The 22,005-nt window shown below is 35.8% G+C and overlaps 1 protein-coding gene across 7 annotated transcripts in view; it reads left to right on the forward strand.

The window, feature by feature from the left end:
- LOC106074162 (dedicator of cytokinesis protein 7-like) overlaps positions 1-21,545 on the forward strand; it is a 49,358-nt gene extending 27,813 nt beyond the window's left edge. For 4 of the 7 annotated variants that reach the window (XM_056028557.1, XM_056028560.1, XM_056028559.1 and 1 more), the window contains 19 exons: positions 490-666; positions 11,084-11,365; positions 12,540-12,690; positions 12,900-13,014; positions 13,353-13,452; positions 13,545-13,679; positions 13,970-14,122; positions 14,256-14,414; positions 14,804-14,980; positions 15,152-15,268; positions 15,420-15,563; positions 15,829-16,095; positions 16,206-16,295; positions 16,406-16,496; positions 17,042-17,187; positions 17,772-17,915; positions 19,606-19,715; positions 20,200-20,352; positions 20,520-21,545. In XM_056028557.1, coding sequence (XP_055884532.1) covers positions 490-666; positions 11,084-11,365; positions 12,540-12,690; positions 12,900-13,014; positions 13,353-13,452; positions 13,545-13,679; positions 13,970-14,122; positions 14,256-14,414; positions 14,804-14,980; positions 15,152-15,268; positions 15,420-15,563; positions 15,829-16,095; positions 16,206-16,295; positions 16,406-16,496; positions 17,042-17,187; positions 17,772-17,915; positions 19,606-19,715; positions 20,200-20,352; positions 20,520-20,586 — 2,778 coding nt within the window. In that variant the 3' untranslated portion in view covers positions 20,587-21,545. The remainder of the gene's footprint in view (positions 1-489; positions 667-11,083; positions 11,366-12,539; positions 12,691-12,899; positions 13,015-13,352; positions 13,453-13,544; positions 13,680-13,969; positions 14,123-14,255; positions 14,415-14,803; positions 14,981-15,151; positions 15,269-15,419; positions 15,564-15,828; positions 16,096-16,205; positions 16,296-16,405; positions 16,497-17,041; positions 17,188-17,771; positions 17,916-19,605; positions 19,716-20,199; positions 20,353-20,519) is intronic. The other 3 variants (XM_056028558.1, XM_056028563.1, XM_056028561.1) reach the window with 2 other exon arrangements.
- Positions 21,546-22,005: the final 460 nt, after the last annotated feature.

A 22,005-nucleotide genomic window follows, 5' to 3' on the forward strand; every position in this document is an offset into this window, starting at 1 on the left:
ATTAAGGTTTGTCTACTAGCTGACCTTTGAAAATCTTCTTTATACAATCTTTTCTCTCATAGATCAGGTAGTTACTATAAATGTATTAAGGTTTGTCTACTAGCTGACCTTTGAAAATCTTCTTTATACAATCTTTTCTCTCATAGATCAAGTAGTTACTATAAATGTATTAAGGTTTGTCTACTAGCTGACCTTTGAAAATCTTCTTTATACAATCTTTTCTCTCATAGATCAGGTAGTTACTATAAATGTATTAAGGTTTGTCTACTAGCTGACCTTTGAAAACTAAGCTCAAAGCTTGCAAAGATCACAGGCTTGTAGCTTCACAAATTTAGAATATTTTAATCTATGTAGTAGCACAATTTCTGTTGATATTAAAATCTATTCATTCCATGTTTATTTGAATTAATAGTGTTTATTGATAATTTGACTAGCTAATAACCAGCCTGGATTAGGTTGTTAATGACTAATAAACCAATTTGTTTTTAGGCTCGGAAAACACCCCTAAGCCCTGAATCATCTCGCAGTTTACTGCTCTGTTTCCTTTGGGTCTTGAAAAATGCTAAACAGTCTCAATTGAAATCCTGGTGGTCAGAGCTACCTCTGAACAAACTGGCCAACTTACTGGAAGTGCTGTATCTAGCTGTCTCCAACTTTGAATATAAGGTAAGGAAGTTTGTACTTTGTTCATTTAGCTTAGAGGATAGTTCAAAACAAAAAGAGAAACATTCTTTAGTGAATCTTGAAGATATACAAAATATGAATATTATCTTGCATCATCAATTTATTATCAGTAAACATTTCTATTTATTTATTTACTTTTTTATTTTGGTTTTTATTTATACTATTTATAAATGTTTCTTTTTTTTATTGTAAGCATCTTGTAGTGTACCAACTTTTTATTTAGAATTCTGTTATTTTAGGTTTCTTTCTAATAATTTAACATTTGAACCACAATAATAAGGATATTTGCATTTTAGGTTGTAAGAACCATAGATTTCATTTGAAAATTATTATTCAAGCCAAATTCTCTTCTATTTTGATGGACACAATAATATGTCTACTTTTATTTTTCAACAGAATTCTAATACATACTTTTTTTTTTTATATTTTGAATGTATTCATTAACTGAGTGATGGACTATATTTAGCATGGCGTGCTATTATTATATTTAACATTTGTAGGTGTTTTTTTAAAATATATTTTGCTTGTTTCATTTTTCCTCTATAATCAATTTGTTGTAAATATATATATATTATTATACTACAGATTTTTATGCATATGTTTTTTTAACGCCAACATGCAATCATATTGTGACACCTAATCTTGCTAATGAATTTCTTTCTTCTAACTTTGATATTGTTGATTTGTACAAAAGTAGTTCTTACACTTTGAACATAATGCTTTGAACACAGCAAGTTTTATATTATATATTTTATTTAATCAAACACGGGTAGCATCGATTTCACTATACACATTTTTGTCCATATTTGTTTATATTGTGTAGCTGCTGAGTTGTTGTTTTTTCTAAAGTCATCTCATCATTTTTTTTTTTTGCTTTTCTACCAAAAAAGAAAAGAGAAATAGAAATACAAACAAATTAAAACAGTATAATGTAATTGAAAACAAATTGTTACTTTAAAAACAACAACCTTCCACCCACCCTTTGCATCTTAAAAAGTATTAGCTGTTCCCAATTTGTTACATTTACAAAATAGACCAGAGATTAAAGGATGGAAGCATTTGGCAGCTTTGTATGTGTGTTTGCATGTGGAGAATTCAGAGATAACCCATAAAACCTGCTCAGAAGAAGTACCTCACATCTCAGTAGTCTGTTGGCCATTGTGTTAGCCAAATAATATGTTTTTTATTTAGCCTTTAACAATAGAAATCAATTTATGTGGGTGATTTTTTTTTTTAATTTGTTCCAACTCTGCTGCTTGAAGAAGTTTTTAAAAAAGCAGTTTTTACCAAAAAATCTAAATTAATAAATCTAATAGCTTAAGTGATAAGCTTATGGCAATGAAATATATTTTAAAATGAATTTTATAGATGTTTATATTATTCACTACAATATTTTTAACATCAGAAATAATTACAGACTGCTATCAATAATAAGATGGAAAGTTTTGCTATTTCTTAAAAAAAAAATTAAGAGTTTTACAGTCCTGTGCAATGCCCCGTACAATCTGAGGCCCTAGGCTGCTGCCTAGTTTGCCTATGCCTAATGCTGCTGTGATTCAATGTGTGCATGCAAAAGGGCAGGTGAGATAGAACTTTCCTTAATTGTAACAAAGGAAAGAAATGGACATTGTTCTACTTAACTCCAGGGACATGAACAGAAAAAATGAGCTCTATTTTACCTGAACAAATAGGACTCCCTCCTCCTCCCCCCCCCCCAATAAAAAAACCCCTTCAGAGTTGTTATATAATTATATATAATATAGATGACATTTAAATCTTTGTGAAAAGCTTTGTTTATAAAAGTCAATATTTCATCATTAACTTGAACTAAGCCAATCAGAGGCTAACCAATAATCAACAGATATCTTTATTCCTGTATGACATAATGCAAAATATTTCAAAAATGTATATTCATTGCCTTATATGATGTTATAACTGTCAGGTGGGTTTTGTCCTCGCGCTCATCTAGGGTATGATGTACTCCGCCGGGCTCCCCACCTGAGCAGTGTTTATTAACTTTATGCCGGGGTTATAATTTAGCCTTGGCTCGTCTGCCTGGGCACCCCTAACAGTCTAGTAATCAATTTATGCAATAAATATCTAGGAACGAATAAACCAAATATCAACGTATACCAGTGGATAACAATATTGCATATAACAACAAAGGTTTAATGAGTTAATGATATATATGATATTATGAGGCATACATTAGGAATAAATATCAATAGCAATTAGAGATTACATTCAAAGGGCTATAGCACACCTTAATCTCAGTGCCATAGTCAATCAGGCTTGACAACGCCTACCCAACGCCACGGCAGTAGTCAACTACAAAGCCTACAACTCAGACTTGACTCCAGCAGAGTCCCAAGCCTGCGTCCCTAGATAAGAAAAATACACACTCCTTTGATACCGCCATTCTCACGATTATTAAAGAAACGATTGTAAAGCTACGACATGTAGAAGATAGTAAAATAAACTAACTTACCCAATACTGGGGAATAACACCACACAGATAACTCAATCTCAAGGCACACCAAGAGAACACAAAGAGACTCATCTCAAGGCACAACAAGAGAACAATGACACCAATATAGCGCATCCTTAGAAACAGAACTAATAAGACCTTATGATGCTCAAACGAAAATACCCTACCAGATGCGTACGACATCCCCCCTCTCCCCCTAACTGGATCTTGCGAAAACAAGTCCAGTCTTCAAAAAAAATTTGAAAACTGAAGTATATAGACAGCAAAAGAAATTAGGAAACATTGCCCAACATTGAAGCCGAAGAATACAACCTTCATAAAGTCAAAATTACATAATTATTCACATAGCTGATGTCGCAAAGAACAACATCCATCCTAAAACTATTATACCATTACAATGCATAATAAAACAAGCAGTACATATTACATACATATTCATACATATCAAGCAATAGCTATAATAAAATAGTCTTTTTGTGCGAATCACACCAGTCTTGAGCACAAGTCTGCAAGTATATTGTTCTCTCCTTTTATGTGACACACGTCGAAGGTGTAGTTCTGGAGCATCAGCGCCCACCTCGTAACCCGGTGGTTCGTAAAGTTCGTGCTCCGAAGATAAGCCAAGGCCTTGTGATCCGTCTGAAGGTGAAACGTCGTTCCCCTAAGGTATCTGTCCAGTTTTCTAATGGCAAATACAATAGCCTAGACTTCTCTCTCGATGATGGAATACCTCTGCTCCCGAGGCAACAACTTGCGACTCACATACTTGACGGGATGCAGAACACCATTCACGCACTGGCTCAGTATACCGGAGATTCCTTTGTCCGAAGCATCGGTCTGAAGAAAAAATGGCAATGAAGGATCAGGCAAACGAAGAATGGGGTACCTACACAGATAAGCCTGCACCCTGCTCAAAGCCTCCGCGCACTCATGATTCCAGTGCACCTTAACAGACCGCCCCCGACACAATAGATCAGTAAAAGGGTACACTAGCTCAGAGAATCTCGGTATGAACCTGCTGTAATAATTCACCAACCCAATGAGGCTACGAATCTCCTTTTTTGTTGTGGGCGTTTTAAACTCTAGAATTTTCTTAACATTACTAGGATCAGGCTTAACAACCCCCTGCCCTACATTATGTCCGAGAAACTTAACATTAGTGAACCCCACTTCTAATTTGGCTGGCTTTAACGTAAAACCATTTTCCCTGAGAGCGCCGAAAACATTACGGACACTTTTCAAATGTGTATCCCAATCTTCACTGAAGATACATATATCATCAAAATAAAATAAAACGTTTTGCAAACCTTGCAACATACGTTTAACGACCCTATTAAAATGATTTGGGGCCCCACTTAACCCAAAAGGTAAATAGTGAAACATATAATGTTCCCCCAATACACGAAAAGCTGTGTATGGTTTACTTTCCTCACTAATGGGGATCTGCCAATAACCTTTAGTAAGATCAACTAAAGTAAAATATTTGGCCTTATACAATTTGTTAAACAACTCCTCCAGCTCGGGTATCACTTCAGCCGGGATCTGAGTTACATTATTAAGTTTTCTAAAATCTATACATGGTCTTAACGATCCATCTTTCTTTTTAATAATGACAACCGGGGCTGCATATGGCGAGTTCGTGGGACCTATTATTCCTAATTCAAGCATACTGTCAACTTCTTGTTTAACTTTATCCCTCATATGTATGGGAACCGCGTATGGCTTTAGTGCAATTGGCTTTGTATCTGTTAACGTAATAGAAAATTTCTCTACCTTTGCTCTACCAGGCGAATCTGAAATGATATCCCTAAACTCATTTAGAACATCATCAACCTGATTTCTCTGCACAGAACTAAGATCGGGGTTTATTTTGACCTGCGCCAAGATATTCCCGTCTGACTTCTGGCTAACTTCCAACGTTGGAATGTTAGGCAGCGCATCTTCCTTAGACAACCCTTCAGTATCTGCGTCTTCGTCGCTCACGACAGACACCATATTGGCTGATAGAAACTTATTTTCATCACCAATAGAATTAATACTAACTACATCATCTACTTTCCCTACCCGACAATGATACTTCATAAGCCTATTAATATGGTACATTTTCAGCTTCTCGTCCTTCTGTACAACAAAGTTAAACTTTGACATTTTTTTGACAACCTTATACGGGCCTTGCCAAAATACAGCCAATTTATTGTCTCTTTGCGGTTTTAAAACCGCCTCTATGTCCCGATTGGATGAATACTTGTCATACTGGACTTTATATTTTCTTTTATTTACTTGTTCATTCTCACTAGCAATAGCGGTAACGACAGACAACCTTTCTTTTAAGTCCAATAGGTAGCTAAATACATTTTTATACTCCGTTTCTTCCTCTTCATTTGTAAAAACTCGTTTTAAAATAGACAACGGACCCCTCATTTGTCTACCATAGACAAGTTGAAATGGAGACACACCAGTTGTCTCATTAGGAACTTCCCTAAATGCAAATAATGCGGCAGTTATCTTTCTATCCCAGTCCCGTGGGCTATGTTGGGTAACCTTCCTAAGGAACGACTTCAAAGTCCCATTTAGCCTCTCAATTTGACCATTTGAGGAAGGGTGAAACACAGTAGAGTGCACCGGTTTAATTGAGAAAAACTCACACACCTGGTTATACAGTTCGGAGGTAAACTGACCCCCCTGGTCCGACAATATTTCACACGGCAGTCCGATTCGGCTAAATATGGTGGTTAACGCCTCAAGTACCGTCTCTGTATTTATATTACGTAGTGGAATAGCCTCCGGCCATCTTGTAGCAATATCCACCAAGGCTAGAATAAACCTGTTTTTATTGTCTGTTAGCTCCAATGGGCCAACAATGTCAATGGCCACCTTAAAAAATGGGGTGGAAATCACATTCATACGACCTAGCTCCACTCTGTCACAACGACTCGGTGTTCTAGCTTTCTGACACTCATCACACGATTTTACAAAATCTTTCACATCTCTGTCTAAACCTTGCCAAAAAAAATATTTATAAATTTTGCCTTTCGTTTTCCTTATTGAAAAGTGACCCGCTAGCATACTCTCATGCGCCGTTCTTAACACAAGCTCCCTCTTAGACGACGGTACAACCAACTGTCTCTCTTCCTCACCACATTCTCCCTTAAATACTCTATACAACAATCTATCAAATACTTTAAATTCTACACATCCATTCTTCTTATTGTCCACACAGTTATCCACCTGCCGCTCCCAGAGATCTTTCAACGACGGATCACTCAATTGCTCACGTAAAAAGTCATCACTCGTACCTAGAACATCACGACAATCTTCCAGCACTCCACTGTTATTCATAACACTGTCATCATTTTCTCTCTCTTTCATCGCCCTAGTTACAGCAGCACAACCAAGCTGACTGCCACCGTTCAATTCTACATTCCCAATAATTAAATCTGCCACTGGATCCCTAAAACATGCTACCACAAACTTACCAACAATATATTCAGTCTCAATGTAAACGCACGCTAACGGGTAATCTCTCACTGTCCCATCAACTAGTTTCAACCTATAACTTCCAGGAATCATATCATTCTTTCCAACTAACGAACTCCTAATACCTATCACGCTTGAACCAGAATCTTTCAGAACAGACACAACTTTACCATTTACTCTACCACTCTCAAACTTCAACTTGCCTACCGATCTGTCACGCAACGACTTATCCACATAAGATAATGTTTCTTTTTTACAAGGGGAGAAAAAATCAAGACCCTTTCCTAGGGAACAATTGCAACACTTTTGCACATTATGTGGACCACTCAGTCACCTGTATCTAATCGGTGGGCCAAAGGTTCTGTTATTATAGTTGGGTCTCTGTGTGTATGCCCCTGTACCACCCGACCTTCCGTATCCGTTATCAGGAGGACGCCCCTCCACATCATAACTTTGGCGTCTCGTGCTCGTGCCGCGGATTCTGCGCCCACTACCGTCAAACTGTCTCCGATAGCGCCCCAATGAAACATTTCTATTTGGGTGAGAGTTTGCAGGGTTCGCGGGTGCTTTCTTAGGGGTGGAGTTCGCTACTGGCGAACGTTGAGGGCATTCAACTGACTTGTGGCCTTTCATGCCACACCCGAAGCAAACAATCACTTTTCTTTCAACGGCCGGACCACGATTCACTGCTTCGCCACACGCCGCAGCCACATATACACTTTCTTCTTTAGCAAGCGACGCTCCCGAATTCGCGACTTTAAACCCCTCTATGATGTCTAACATGTTCTCCACAGTATTTTGCTTGTTTAGAACAATTTGCCTATAGACCTCCCCTGATACATTTTCAAGTATCCTGTCTTTAATCATGAGATCTTTGATCTCATCTACTGTCTTTCCGACCTCGGCCATTTTGCACCAGTTGTCCAGTGCGGTCCTCAACTCGGTCACATACCCACGGAAGTCATTCTGCCGAGGTTTGACCCGGTGGAACCTTTTGCGGCATGTTTCCGCATTGATGTCTGCGTGGCGGAGAAGTGCCGTTTTGACATCCTCATACTTGTCGCTGAGGAACAGACTGTCCCTCAACATAAAGTTTTTGAGAGGTGTCGTCAGTTTGTAGGACAACAGTAGGGCCCACTCTTTACTCTCAATCTTACACCTTGCTGCTACGGCCTCGAAGTGCGTCAGGTACGCCAGAAGATCGTCCTCTTCCTTCATGCCTTGGAAGTTCTTGTCTAGCCTGTCCAAGACACTCTTTTGTCGCACCTCAACTGCCTGACCTACCACTGCACCTGCCTCTGGCACCGACTTCTCTTTAAGCCGTGCCAACTCCAGTTCATCTTTTCTCTTGAGCTCCTCTCTAGCATCTCTCTCCTTCCACCTCTCGTGTTCCTCACGCCTGGCCTTCTCCTCCCGTTCATGTCTAGCGGCTTCATCCGCCTTCGCCTCTCTTCTCAACCTCTCTTCCTCTGCCTTCGCCTCTTTCTTCAATCTCTCCTCTCGCTCAAGCCTAGCCGTCTCTCTTTCAAACTCCTCCTTCTTACATTCAAACTCCTCCTTCTTGGCTCTCTCGTATTCAACCTTCTGCTCTGCCACATACCTCTCCAACCTCTCACCATCATACCCGAGAGCACGGCCGTCACTGATGAACTGGGCGGTTAGAGTCAACCTAGTCTCCATCACACAAACTATTAAATTCTAATTACAGGCTAACTAGCGCTAACAACAACCAAAGTTAGATCATAGAGAGAAATAAAATTAATATGTTATTACTTAGTTACAACGGGCGAACTGAAACCACAGGCGCATTGACAAAAACAGGGCCAAGGACTTATCTGCTCAGTATCCCGCGTCGGAAGAAAATCGCCTCACTCCAGGCTCCGCAGAAGAGAAAAGTCACAGACAACCAAAGCCACTGGAGCAGACCAACGGTTCTAACTTCAGGACGGTTCCGGTACACCAGCCAGCAAGACACACAGTTTCAGGTCGATCCCGTCGACAGGCACTCGATCCACTCACACGTTGCCGCTCAGAGTCAGAGGATTCAGGCGTTGGTGACAATAAATAAAAGAACAGGTTATAATAGTTTCAAAGAGTAACTACACACTCTAAGTTTACCGAAACATATTGTGAACTAATCACATTAGGTAAAATACAAGGGATGACCAACTAATCTATCGTGTGCTATACATAACGCATCAGACCGCTCAAACGGCTTAAATGTATTTAATTTTATTTAATACATAAACATTACATATATGTCATATATCTTATGTTGGCCTTAGCGGTCAAATCAAGGACACAGAGATCACAACGTTGACATTTACATATTGTTTCCCAGAGCCCCCATTTCTGTCAGGTGGGTTTTGTCCTCGCGCTCATCTAGGGTATGATGTACTCCGCTGGGCTCCCCACCTGAGCAGTGTTTATTAACTTTATGCCGGGGTTATAATTTAGCCTTGGCTCATCTGCCTGGGCACCCCTAACAGTCTAGTAATCAATTTATGCAATAAATATCTAGGAACGAATAAACCAAATATCAACGTATACCAGTGGATAACAATATTGCATATAACAACAAAGGTTAAATGAGTTAATGATATATATGATATTATGAGGCATACATTAGGAATAAATATCAATAGCAATTAGAGATTACATTCAAAGGGCTATAGGATACCTTAATCTCAGTGCCATAGTCAATCAGGCTTGACAACGCCTACCCAACGCCACGGCAGTAGTCAACTACAAAGCCTACAACTCAGACTTGACTCCAGCAGAGTCCCAAGCCTGCGTCCCTAGATAAGAAAAATACACACTCCTTTGATACCGCCATTCTCACGATTATTAAAGAAACGATTGTAAAGCTACGACATGTAGAAGATAGTAAAATAAACTAACTTACCCAATACTGGGGAATAACACCACACAGATAACTCAATCTCAAGGCACACCAAGAGAACACAAAGAGACTCATCTCAAGGCACAACAAGAGAACAATGACACCAATATAGCGCATCCTTAGAAACAGAACTAATAAGACCTTATGGTGCTCAAACGAAAATACCCTACCAGATGCGTACGACAATAACGTTGCCTATTTCTGTTAATTCTATAGTGGGATATTGTTATTCTTGTCCCAATGGTACATTGTATCAAATCTCTCTTATGAACGCAGTCATTGGCTTTATTCATTAAAATCTTTATTGTTTTAGTTTCGTACCTTGTATTGCCAGATCTCTAATAAAAACTAATAATACAGTTATAATAAAAGGAGACAATGGCTTTTCAGTTATGAATGAAACATTTAATGATCAGGGTAAACAAAATGAAAATGATGTTTGATTTTGAAATAGTTGTGGTGCCATTTTTCTTAACTAACACAATATTGAAACACTTTATACAATGAAGATAGCTGGTCTTGTCTTACTTAATGGGGTCCTGATTGGCTCATTTATTGTGTTCAAAGAAAAAAAATCTAGTTTAGTAATTATAGTTTTCCTAACCTTCCATTCAGATGATTATCAGCTAATTCATTTCTGAATCAACATGCTATCACTTCTCAAGTCCACCAAACTTGCAATTAACTTTTTTTTAAGTCTAATATTTAAATTGATGATGAAATTGATTTACCTCTTTTTTTTTTTACATACTTCATTAGAAGCCAAAATTTATTATTTTTGTTAAAGTTAGTGAGCTTCTATTTCTTAAAAAAAAAAAAATTACCTTTAAAAGCAGATTACACTGAACATGATAGTATTATATGACAATACAAAGTTATACATTTACTAAACCTGTTTGCCATTATATTGTATAATTGGATTATATTTTTTTCAGTGAAAAGTGTATTTTTAGAACCTTAATCTATTTTTGTCACTGTTAGTAACAGCATGAGATTCCTCACTTGTATGGACGTGATCATAGTTTGTTGCATTGTAATATTGTACGTGATTGCTTTCATAAATTGTGCAACTTCAGACATTCGTTGTCCTTTTTGGTCCTTTATTATTGGGCATCACTATTAGACCTAATACAATAACCAAAGTAGCTAGTTTGATTGCACAATCTTAACACAGTATGAGATTTACTACCATGTCATTTCTTTCTTTTGTTATACATTTCAGTTTTTAGAAATATGTAATGTCTCTTCAAATGTAAGGCACTAACTAATGGAAAAGCAATATTTAACATGTTTGAACTTTTATGCTCTGAATTTTAGCGGTTCCCAAACATCCTTCCATCAGAATTTAGTCAATACTCTAATTAGATTGATACCTTTCTTTAAATTTCTCCTGTTTCTTGAAAGTATTGAAAGTTGGTTTATATAATAAAAAGTCTTTGTTGAACCTCTTTGTTCAGCAGAGCACATTTTGGGAACCGCTAATGTCACTGATAAAAAAATAAACCAACAAAACTACCCTCCTGCTTCTCTAGGCTAAATGGGCAATGCCCTCTCTAGAGAAAGGTTGGAGGAGGACCTGGTCTGATGAGACTCTTGAAGAATGGAATGACAGGGCTGGTGATCGGGGAAGTCCGAGTCCAACCCTTGGCCTTATAGGTGGCACCTCACGACCGAAGAGTCACACCCTCCCAAAATCACAGTCTCTGCATGAGCAACTTTGGGAGGGTATCCAGCGCAAGTCAGTGGATTTCTTACGTGGAGGAAGTAACCTCCTGACCAGAACAAACAGTAAAGAGGACTCCCCAGCCCAACAGGTATGAGGGCCAGGCATGGACAGGGATAGACTTCCTTTTACATTCTTCATGTGTGAATTTGTGATTTTTTTTTTTTGCTTTTACATCCCTTTTGTTTTTGATATCCATTGTAAATTGTCTTCCCTAAGTACAGCTTTTGTAAATGATCTCTCCCCCATCCTTTTTAGTATTTATTGTAACAATAAGTTGTGTAGTGTACTTTTTGTTTTGGGCTCATTATTGTGCATAGTTTTCTTTGGTTTCACAATATTTTAGCATGCATTTTATTTAAGCATTGTAAGTTTTCTTGTTCTTTTTATTATAGAGAATGTTCTATATTACAGTAAAGTTGATGCATGACTCTTCCCGTATTATACGTACATATACTGTTTTAAAGTGATAAAATAAATCAAAATTGTATTAACAAAATATTATTGTTAATGACCTAAACAAAGATTGTCTCTTATTTTGATATAATAAGGACTTCTAAAAAATATTACACTTCATTTCTTTCATATTTTGTGTAAATTTCTTAGTTTTTTAAAAACGTATTCAGTGTTCTGAACTGCCTTCTACTCTTTAATTTAAAAGTTAAAAAAATGTCAAGTGTGTCTGAGCAACCATAAAGTTGTTAAAACTAAGTATTTGGGCTACTTTTTTTGTTTTGTATGCCAGATTTATGATGAACTGATGTTAATGATTTACTGTGTGTCCAACCTTAAGAAATTAATTGTCAGTTTGAACATGCAGAGAGCTTGTTGTAATGTGCTGATGGAATCATTCTTGCTTACTATTGTGTTTTTTTTTCTGTAGTCTTTAAAAAAAAATGTGTTTCTTCTGTCTTATTTTCTCTTTAAATTTTTTGTGCAATGTGTTTCCCTTTTCTAACAACCAAAAGTTAGATTTCATAAGGTAACTCTTTAGCATGCTGTTAGAATCATGCAAATGGTTATACACACAATTTATACAACTTCTACAAAAAAATGAATGTGATTTATATTGAGATTGGTGTGTACATTGGGAGGATGGGTTGGGAAAGAAAATATGTCCTAGATCAATTCATAACATATTCTTTTACATTTGAATAAGTTGTAATTGTATTGTTTAGCATTGATTAAATAATAAAAATGTTTCAACTAGTTTTTTTGAAAAAATATCTGTGAAAGTGTTGATAGAATTAATGATTTGATACCAGGGTAAGAGAATGATGACACCTTGTAGCCAACAAACTCTCAAGAAAAGTGTGGATATGAAGTCTCGACTAGAAGAGGCCATCTTAGGAACAGGAAATGCTAGAACTGAAATGATGTTAAGACGCAGGCAAAACTCTCAGACTTCATTATCAGGTTTGTCATGTTTTTGTGTTTTTTTTTAACCTGTTTCATTTGGAAGTTATTTGGAAGAAGACAACTAAAAGGAACAAAAATGTTTGAGCAGGTCAAAGATTTTATTATTGGAAAATGTTTTACTAATTGAAATTTAATAACATTGGTTAATGATGAGATCCTGTACAAAAATAAAAAAAACAACCATGTGCTGCTTGTGTTCTTTATAGGTCTTGGTGGCTCTCAAACTCCACCCCCTAACCTGGCTCCAGAGAGTGGCGGCTCAAGACTAAGATGGCGTAAAGATCAAGTGCAATGGAGACATTCTGTGGAGCTTTCAGATAGGTAAAAGTAGTGCTTGCATCTGAGAGAGTTTTAGTGTAGGATTCTCTTTGTCTGTTGCATCAGAGTGTAGAAGAATTTTTTTTTATGAATAACAGAAGTAGCTGAGTTTGCTAAATAATAATTAACTTATGTAATGAAAGCTTTTTAGTATCTTAGAAATTATGTGATATTTCACTGTTGCCAAATACAACAAGTATTATGATGCAAATTCAGAAAAAAAAGTTTTATGTTAAATTATGAAATTCAAAAATAGATTCAACTGTCAACATGTTTAGATAATTTAGTACTTCATTTACCCTTCCCTTTATCAATACATTTTATTTTATTCTTTCTTTTAGTACTAGGCCTCAAGAACATGAGCTTGAAGCTCAAGATGAGAGCACTCTAGCAGCAGAAGTCAGCATTATTTGTTTGGATAGTTTGGAACTAATCATTCAGGTGTAACATTTCATTCACTTCTTGTAATGTTTCTTGGGAGGGAGGTGTTTGTTGACATTGGATGGTATTAAAACTTCATTTATTTGTTTTAGATTGCTCAAAACTCTGAAGTGCTTCAGCCATTACTGGGCAGCTCTCTGAAAGTCTTACTTCACATGCTTGCACTTAACCAAAGCTCAGTCGTGCTACAACATCTGTTTTCCAGCCAGAGAGCTTTGGTCACTAAAGTAAGTTCTCCTGCAGTTTTCTTAAACATTTGAGCTGTTTTATTGTAACTCTTTTCTTTATTTCAAGAGAATAGCAACTATTAATATGGGCTTCATTACATTATAGAAACTATGGGATAAAATCTTCTGACCTATACTAAAGCATCAATAATAAATAAAAGCACTTTTGGTTATTATGAAATTTATTGAACCAAGCTTTATTTAAAGATTATTTTTGTATGTATAACAGGTAATGTTAAATTTTACAAAATATAAAAGCTGTTAACAATATTTCCTTTGATCTTGAATAGTTTCTAGATTTGTTGTTTGAGGAGGAAACTGAGCAGTGTGCCGAGCTTTGTCTGAGACTGCTGCGTCACTGTAGCTCTCCAATAAGCAGCACTCGTTCCCAGGCATCTGCTTCACTTTATTTACTTATGAGGCAAAACTTTGAGCTTGGAAACGTAAGTTTGATCAAACATATCATTATTCCACATTTTAAAAAATGAGCTCATGACATATTTTTGTAGCATTAAATTCAACTAAATTTGCATTGTTACAGATGATCTATTTCTCTATATTTTTTTTGGTTTATAGAACTTTGCCCGCGTCAAAATGCAGGTGACGATGTCTCTGAGCTCGTTGGTTGGTCAAAATCAAACTTTCAATGAGGAATTTCTGAGAAAATCTCTAAAAACCATTTTGACATATGCAGAGCAGGACCAGGATCTTGAAAACACATCTTTTAGAGAACAGGTAAGATAAATTTACATTTGAACACTGTAACTTGGGATATTTTAGCTCATATTTCATAGTCTTTTTTTTTGTTTGGAATCTTTGCTTTAATTTCATTTTCTTATTGAGTCTACTTAGAAATCTTGGGTTTGAGACAGTCTACATGTCAAATTTGGGACACACTCAAAATTAAGCTAAAGCTAAGAAAATATACAGCTCTTGATTGAAAGTTATTTTTACCTCCATATAATTTTTTAATATTTCATAAAAATAGCATTTGTATTGTTTTAAAACTTTTGAAATTAGAAAAAGAAACTGTACCATGCTAAATAACCAGAATTATTAATTCATACAATATTGCAATAAGTTTATTCTTTTTTTTTCAATTTATGGTTGAATATTTTGTGTAGGTCAGAGACCTCGTGTTCAATCTTCACATGATTTTGTCGGACACTGTCAAGATGAAAGAATTTGCAGAAGATCCAGAGATGTTACTAGATCTGATGTACAGGATAGCTAAAGGTTATCAGAATTCTCCAGATCTGAGACTTACCTGGTTACAGAACATGGCCAGAGATCACAGCAAGGTGAATGACTCTTTAAATCATTTGATAAAATACAGGAGATTAATTTGTTCTAAAATAAATTGAAGTATTAATGTTTTATTCACCAGGCAAACTTTGCAATTCATCATAAGTGCTGAAGCATACATTGTAGAAGGATTATTGTTTAACAATATTGTACTTTATGTTTTTTAGCGAGGCAACCATGCTGAAGCAGCCCAGTGTTTGATTCATGCTGCTGGTTTAGTTGCTGAATATTTAAACATGTTGGAAGACAAGCCTTACCTCCCTGTTGGGTGTGTTGCTTTTGAGGTAAAATTATTTGGACTGCTTTGGGTTTAGTGCATTATTTCTTTTTTGATATTTTTTGGGTGCAATTGTTGTCTCTTTTCTTGAAGAGAAACTTGAAAATATTTTCATCTGAGATGACCAAACTTAAATATCCCAACTGTATTTTGATCAGAAAATCACTCCTAATGTTCTTGAGGAAAGTGCTGTTTCTGATGATGTAGTTTCCCCTGATGAAGAAGGAATCTGTACTGGAATGTATTTCACAGAGAATGGATTAGTTGGTCTTCTGGAACAAGCAGCTAGTTCTTTTAATATGGTAAGTGTGTGTGTTTTATCACAGTCCTTGTCTTTACAATTTATTGACTGTTCAGAAAAAAAAAATTAGCAAAAGATGACAGAAAATATTTGAAATTTTAAACTCAAATAGTCAAGTCCATTAATATGACTAATGGATCGAAATGAAATAGTGAAATAAAAAAGTTTTAAAAATCTGTTTCTATCAATGTGCCTTGTCTTTTGTCATTTATTAATATTTATTTTAACTTTGAAAAGCCATAAAATGCAGTATGTTGTCTACCTAGGCTGGTATGTTTGAAGCAGTAAATGAAGTCTACAAACTTATGATACCCATCTATGAGAACAACAGAGATTTCAAGAAACTAGCACATGTTCATCAAAAACTGCACGAAGCATTTACCAACGTCACTCGTCAGGAAGGCAAGCGTGTATTTGGCACATACTTTCGTGTTGGTTTCTATGGAAGCAAGTTTGGAGATCTGGCTGGGGAAGAGTTTATCTATAAAGAACATATGATTACAAAACTGCCAGAGATCTCTCATCGGTTAGAGGTAAAACACAACTTGACATTCATTATCTTTCTCATTTGGCTACTTAAACTAGTTAAGTTGTATGCAAAGTTAATCTTGTTTAACATATTATTATACATATTTTGAAATAGAGCTTTTATGGTGAGAGATTTGGTCATGAATTTGTAGAGACTTTAAAAGATTCTAACACAGTTGAGAAAGATAAACTGGATCCAGATAAGGTGAGTCCTATTTGTTTAGGACTATGTCAAGAACAATACTTTGCATTATGTTCGATGTTGTCATGTTTTATTGTATCACTTCTGAAATGTATTATTTATTGCATTTGTAGGCCTACATTCAGATCACTTATGTTGAGCCATACTTTGACAGCTATGAATACAAGGACAGAATTACATATTTTGACAAAAATTATAAGCTCAGTAAGTAATGCTTATTATTTGTTCTGTTATTTATATTACCATCTGTTATTGAATGAAATGATAATACAATATAAAAATTAGTTTTTCTTTCTATTGAAAAGAGGATTTAGTAACAATTTTAATTATAAGTTTAGTGGAATTCACCTGTTTTAGAGGCCTTAAGGTCATAATTATGACACACCTTATTGGGCTTTGATCATCTTCAAATTTAATAAATCCTGGTCTGTACCAGAACATGAAACCTTGATTGCTGGTTCAGTAGCCAATAGATCCTACACATCTCACTTTCTATGGGTTCTGTCACATAATCACATAATTTGCACATTGTTAACATGGTTTGATACCGACTAGATGGAGGACTAACATTTGCTAAATCTAGAAGCAATGTTTTAGTTATCTTTTCATGGCCAGCACTGATCAGTGAATGGTAGAGAAATTAAAATTTACTAGATTTAAGAAAGATAAGAATCCATTTGTTTTCAAGTTGATTTCTAAACTACTTTGTATAACACAACAAAAGCAAGATTGATTCTTTTATTTCCCAGAGAGGTTTATCTATGCAACACCTTTCACTTTGGATGGACGGGCTCATGGTGAACTGCATGAACAGTATAAAAGAAAGACCATTCTTACCACCAACCATTTCTTCCCTTACATCAAGACTCGAGTTAGTGTCATTGAAAGACAGCAGGTAACAAAATTTACTTTATTCTAGATGTCACAAACATTTCAAGGCCATTCACAAAATGTGGACAAGTGGTCTAGACATTATGATACACGTTTTGACAAGTGGAAAGGAAAAAAACGCCAGGCAGATGCTAATAGAAAAGTAGATCAAAGCTACATCAAGGCAATATAATTTTAAAAAATCAAATTTCAAAAAAAAATTAATTAAAGCAAGGTGAAGGTTGATTGTGACTTGATGGTTCTATGATGGGGTATATAAGAGGAAGAAGCTTATTTAGAAAGCATTTTGTGCATTAACTGTACATTACATTCATTGTTTCAAGTTTAAAGAATTAAACTTATGAAAAGTATTTCATCACTGTATAACTTCATTGTTTCTTATTAAAGTGTTTGAACTATAATTACGGCACCTCTGAATCTGCATATGTCACTAATATATCTCATCAAGACATCAAATAATACAATCTAAGATAAATTTGTGACACTAGTAATTATAAAAAAAAAAAAATGTACTTTATCTTCTATGACTCAAGTTACTATATGCATTGCTACAAAACTACAATATTCAAAATATGTGTCTGAATGTAGGTGATCCTTTCTCCTGTGGAAGTAGCAATTGAGGACATCCAAAAGAAGACCAGAGAGCTTGCAATGGCCATGGCACAGGAACCACCTGACACCAAAATCTTACAGATGGTACTTCAAGGATGCATTGGAACCACTGTCAATCAGGTTTGTTTGTTCAACATGATGCTTATTACAAAGCTTATATCCACTCACTCTGTATGTTGGGTACAAATTTTAAACATGTTATTTCTCCCACTTCCAATTCTCTGATCAAGTTGAAGTTGCACATTTATTCTTTGTTCCTAAAAAAATATGAATCAATAAAAAATGACTTACTTAGTTCCTCCCGCACAGTTCGGTGCATTGGGCGGCAAGCTGTCTCCACAAAGATCTGTCACTGGCAATGTCTGAAGCCACCTCCCACCTGGTGTCCACTGTTCTGAGCTCCTCCATGAAGGTGTGGCGCCAAGTTATATGAGGACATCACTGTTTGTGCTTTCCTCGCATTGGCCTCCATGTCATCGCAACTCTTGGTATGCGTAGTTCATTTTGTTGAAGAACATGTCCCACAAACCTCATGCGACGCTCTGTCACAACCTCACTAAGTGTTTGACTCCCAGTTGGGCATAGGATTTTCCTGTTTGAGACCCAATCTGTGTAGCTGACTCCCAAAATCCGTCTCAGCCATTTTTGTTGAGCCACATTTAGTCTTTTCTCAATTTTGACAGATGACTTCCATGCCATGCATATTTTGCTGTTGGGTTGACAATTGTGTTAAGAAGGTGGCTTGGCTAGTCCAAATAGGCTGCAGCCTTTGGAAAACGCTCCCTGCCTTTCTTATTCGGCACGCTACATCATGGTAAGCATCGCCATCAAGCTTTGACTCGCCAAGTCTGATGGGGGCACCCTTTGCCTTATATCTCACTCGAAAAATTTTAGTCTTATCCAAGTTTATACGGAGGCTAATTTTGGTTGTCTCTCTATCTAGGCTCTCTGTCATTTCTTGTATGCATTTATTTGTAGCCCCGAATAGTGCAACATCATTGTCAAAGTCCAAGTTTGTCATTCGGTTTTGTTCACACCATGGAATACCAAAGGCAGTCTGGTTCATTGCTCTCCTCATTATGTAGTCGATGGCTAAGAGGAAGGGAAATAAGATGCACCCCTGTCTCACATCTGTCTCGATGCTAAAAAAAACTTGTTTTTTCCTTCTTCAAATTGCCCTTTTTTGGAAGCTTTACAATCACTACTTTTTGCCAGTCCTCGGGGACTTTAGAAGTTCGCCAACAGAGATTTAAGAGATCAGTCATTCTGTTAACAATGCACTGCCTCCCATGTTTTAGCATTTCTGCTGACACCATGTCTAGCCCTGGTGCTTTGTTGTTCTTTTGCACTGCAATGGTCATGGTAACCTCCTCTGCAGTTATTGGGTCTGTGTTGACCTTGAGATCATTGTCGGGAGAGGGGACCTTTAATGTATAAGTCAGGTCTTGAGACGGTTGGTTAAGGGTCTCTTTAAAGTGCTCTGCACTTTAATAAAAAATGAAACAATTTGTTAATTAAATTATGATAATTTATTTATTTTGTTTGATGTTATAAACGGAAAATAAATCTTCCATTATTGGGCTTTTTTTTTAATAGATGTATTTTGCTTGTTTATCTTTTTTTTTAGTCACTTACCAATTTGTAAACAATATGAGTTGCATGTTTCATTTAATCAAAATTTTATTACATATGTTTTATAACATTATTTTCACACAAAAAAAGCATGATCTTTTAAGTCATGATACGAAGGTATATGTTTGAAGAACTGACATTCTCTAAGTCATTTCAATTTTAATTTGTTCTTTTCAAGGGTCCTCTGGAAGTTGCACTTGTGTTCCTGAGTGATATTGCTGAAGGCAAAACTTTACCTTCCAAAGCTCATACAAAACTGCGTCTTTGTTTCAAGGATTTTCTGAAGAAGTAAGTCTCCTTGTTGTCAAACATTGTGTAAGTACCAAATTTCATTTTACTGATACCTCATATCAGTAAAAATGAAAATATTAATCTTCAGGTTGTAAAACAAAATGATAGATAATTTTAATGATAAATAATTAGAGTTGTAATTTTTGGTTAACTAGCTTTAGCTTGTACTAGAAAGATGTAGAAAACTTTCAGTGAGAACTGCTGAAGGGCAAGACTATTTAGTTGTGTTGATTTTACTCCATCTCCAGTTTCTTTTTATGTAAAGTTCATCTGTTTTTAGAATATATACCAGCCATTAAAAATATACCCAAGCTTCAGGGCAAGAAAAATGATCACAACGTCTGGTAGGATTACTTTGTTTTGGGAGTTTTACTGTCTAGATGTTCACAGCCTTAGTTTTCTGCTTGCTCTAGCCAGGCTTCAATTATAACTAAGAAGGCAGCGTAGCAAGTGTAATAAAATTTTTAAATTTATTTTGTAGATGTGGAGATGCTCTTCTCAAGAACAAGTCATTAATTACACCTGAACAAAAGGAGTATCAGAGGGAATTAGAGAGGAACTATCACTCATTTAGAGAAAAGATTAGCCCAATGATTTCAACAGCTTTGTTAAGAAAATCACGACATCACAAAAGGTGGGCTCTCTCTCCCTTTGGACATAGAATCAATCTGTTTAGGAATCTAAATAAATTTGTTGCAATAAAACTAGCTTGAAATAATATTTTTAGAAATAAAAAACTTCATAAAGCATTTGAAAGGGATATGCATAATAGAGAACATGTCATTTCACTTTCTTTTCCAGCAGTAAAGAAGGCAAAGAATCTCGAAGCAAGCGACATTCATCTGATCAAAACTCAACAGTTTGCTGAACTAAGAGTGTGTTTCTTGACAAGTTGTCACTAATTTCACATCAGTGATATTACAAAAAAATAGATACTTATTGACAGTTTGTCCACTATATTATTCATTTTGTATATGAATTTTTTAAAATGTCTATTTAGCTGGTCTGAATCTGTTATTGTTCTCTAAAAAATGCTTTTTCTAGACATCTTCTTTTATTAGGTGTGTATATAATGCAATTTGATTGTCTCAATGTTACTTTTATTTTCTTGCCTACACTACAAGTGCTATTGCCATTTTATTAGTTTTTGTAACTTAAAAAAAACAAAACTACTTCACAATTAGAAATCCAAGAGTCATGAAATTTTGGATATTACAAATCTTATGTAAGTCTGTCAAGGCTGATAGAAATTGAAGTATGAATATAGCTTTCTTAGTCATTTTGTTCCCTTTGCTTGTAGTTTGTTGTTACTTTCTGACAGTGTCCTTTTAAAATTACAATGGCAGTAAGAAGAGATGATCACATTTTAGTTTCAGATTATCCTGTTTCAGGAATACTGCTGCTATTGATTATACTAGAACTGGTCAGGAATCAAATGATGTACATAGAAGTTTTGTTTTCTTGGCTTCAAATAGTGTTTGTGACACATTTGTGTTACTCTGTTGTTTAGATCTATATGCAAAATCTGTAACATAACAATTATAAATAATGGAACTTTTTTAGATTAACTGTCATTTTAGCTCTCGTGTTTTTGTTTGTAATGTTGTTACAGCGCCTTGAGCCTACATTTTGTTTGTTAACAGCGCTTTATAAATAAAATTATTATTATTATTTTACTCTCTACTGAATTATCTTGTTTAAAAATTGTGTTTCCCCTGGAGACTATAAGATCAAAAGAAAGCCTAATTACTTATGTTGGCTTGATGTAACCAGCACAAAGACCAATCAGCTTTCCTAAGAAGTTACTCAATTTAGATCTGACTATAAGCTATCCAGACAAGATCAACGTCTTATCTTTCACCTCACACAACAGAATAAGACACCATATGTTCCGGAAGCTCAAAATTGGAACCAGTGAAATCTGCCCATGTGGAGTGTCACTAGAGCTTGATGACCATGTCATTCAAAACTGCATTCTTTACCCAGAGACACAACAAGACACTGGCCTCAAAACAACCCTATAGAAAGAAAACTATATGGAGAGCTCCCTGATTTGGAAACCGCTGCGCAGTTCATCTCATATATTGATCTAGTCATCTGAACCAAACAACATAATAATGAGAATGAGGAATAAGATCTGACTGGATTGACAAATCCATAGCACACACATACCAGGGTAATAGATATTGTTTTTCAATGGACTGCCAGCAGTTTTGTTCTCTTTGAATTCTCAGCATCTTTACTTGTCAACTATTTTTGAGTGTTTGATATAAAAATCTTTTGTAGT

Source organism: Biomphalaria glabrata, chromosome 5 (assembly GCF_947242115.1).
Source record: "Biomphalaria glabrata chromosome 5, xgBioGlab47.1, whole genome shotgun sequence".
In the NCBI taxonomy this organism is placed as follows: Eukaryota; Metazoa; Mollusca; class Gastropoda; family Planorbidae; genus Biomphalaria; species Biomphalaria glabrata.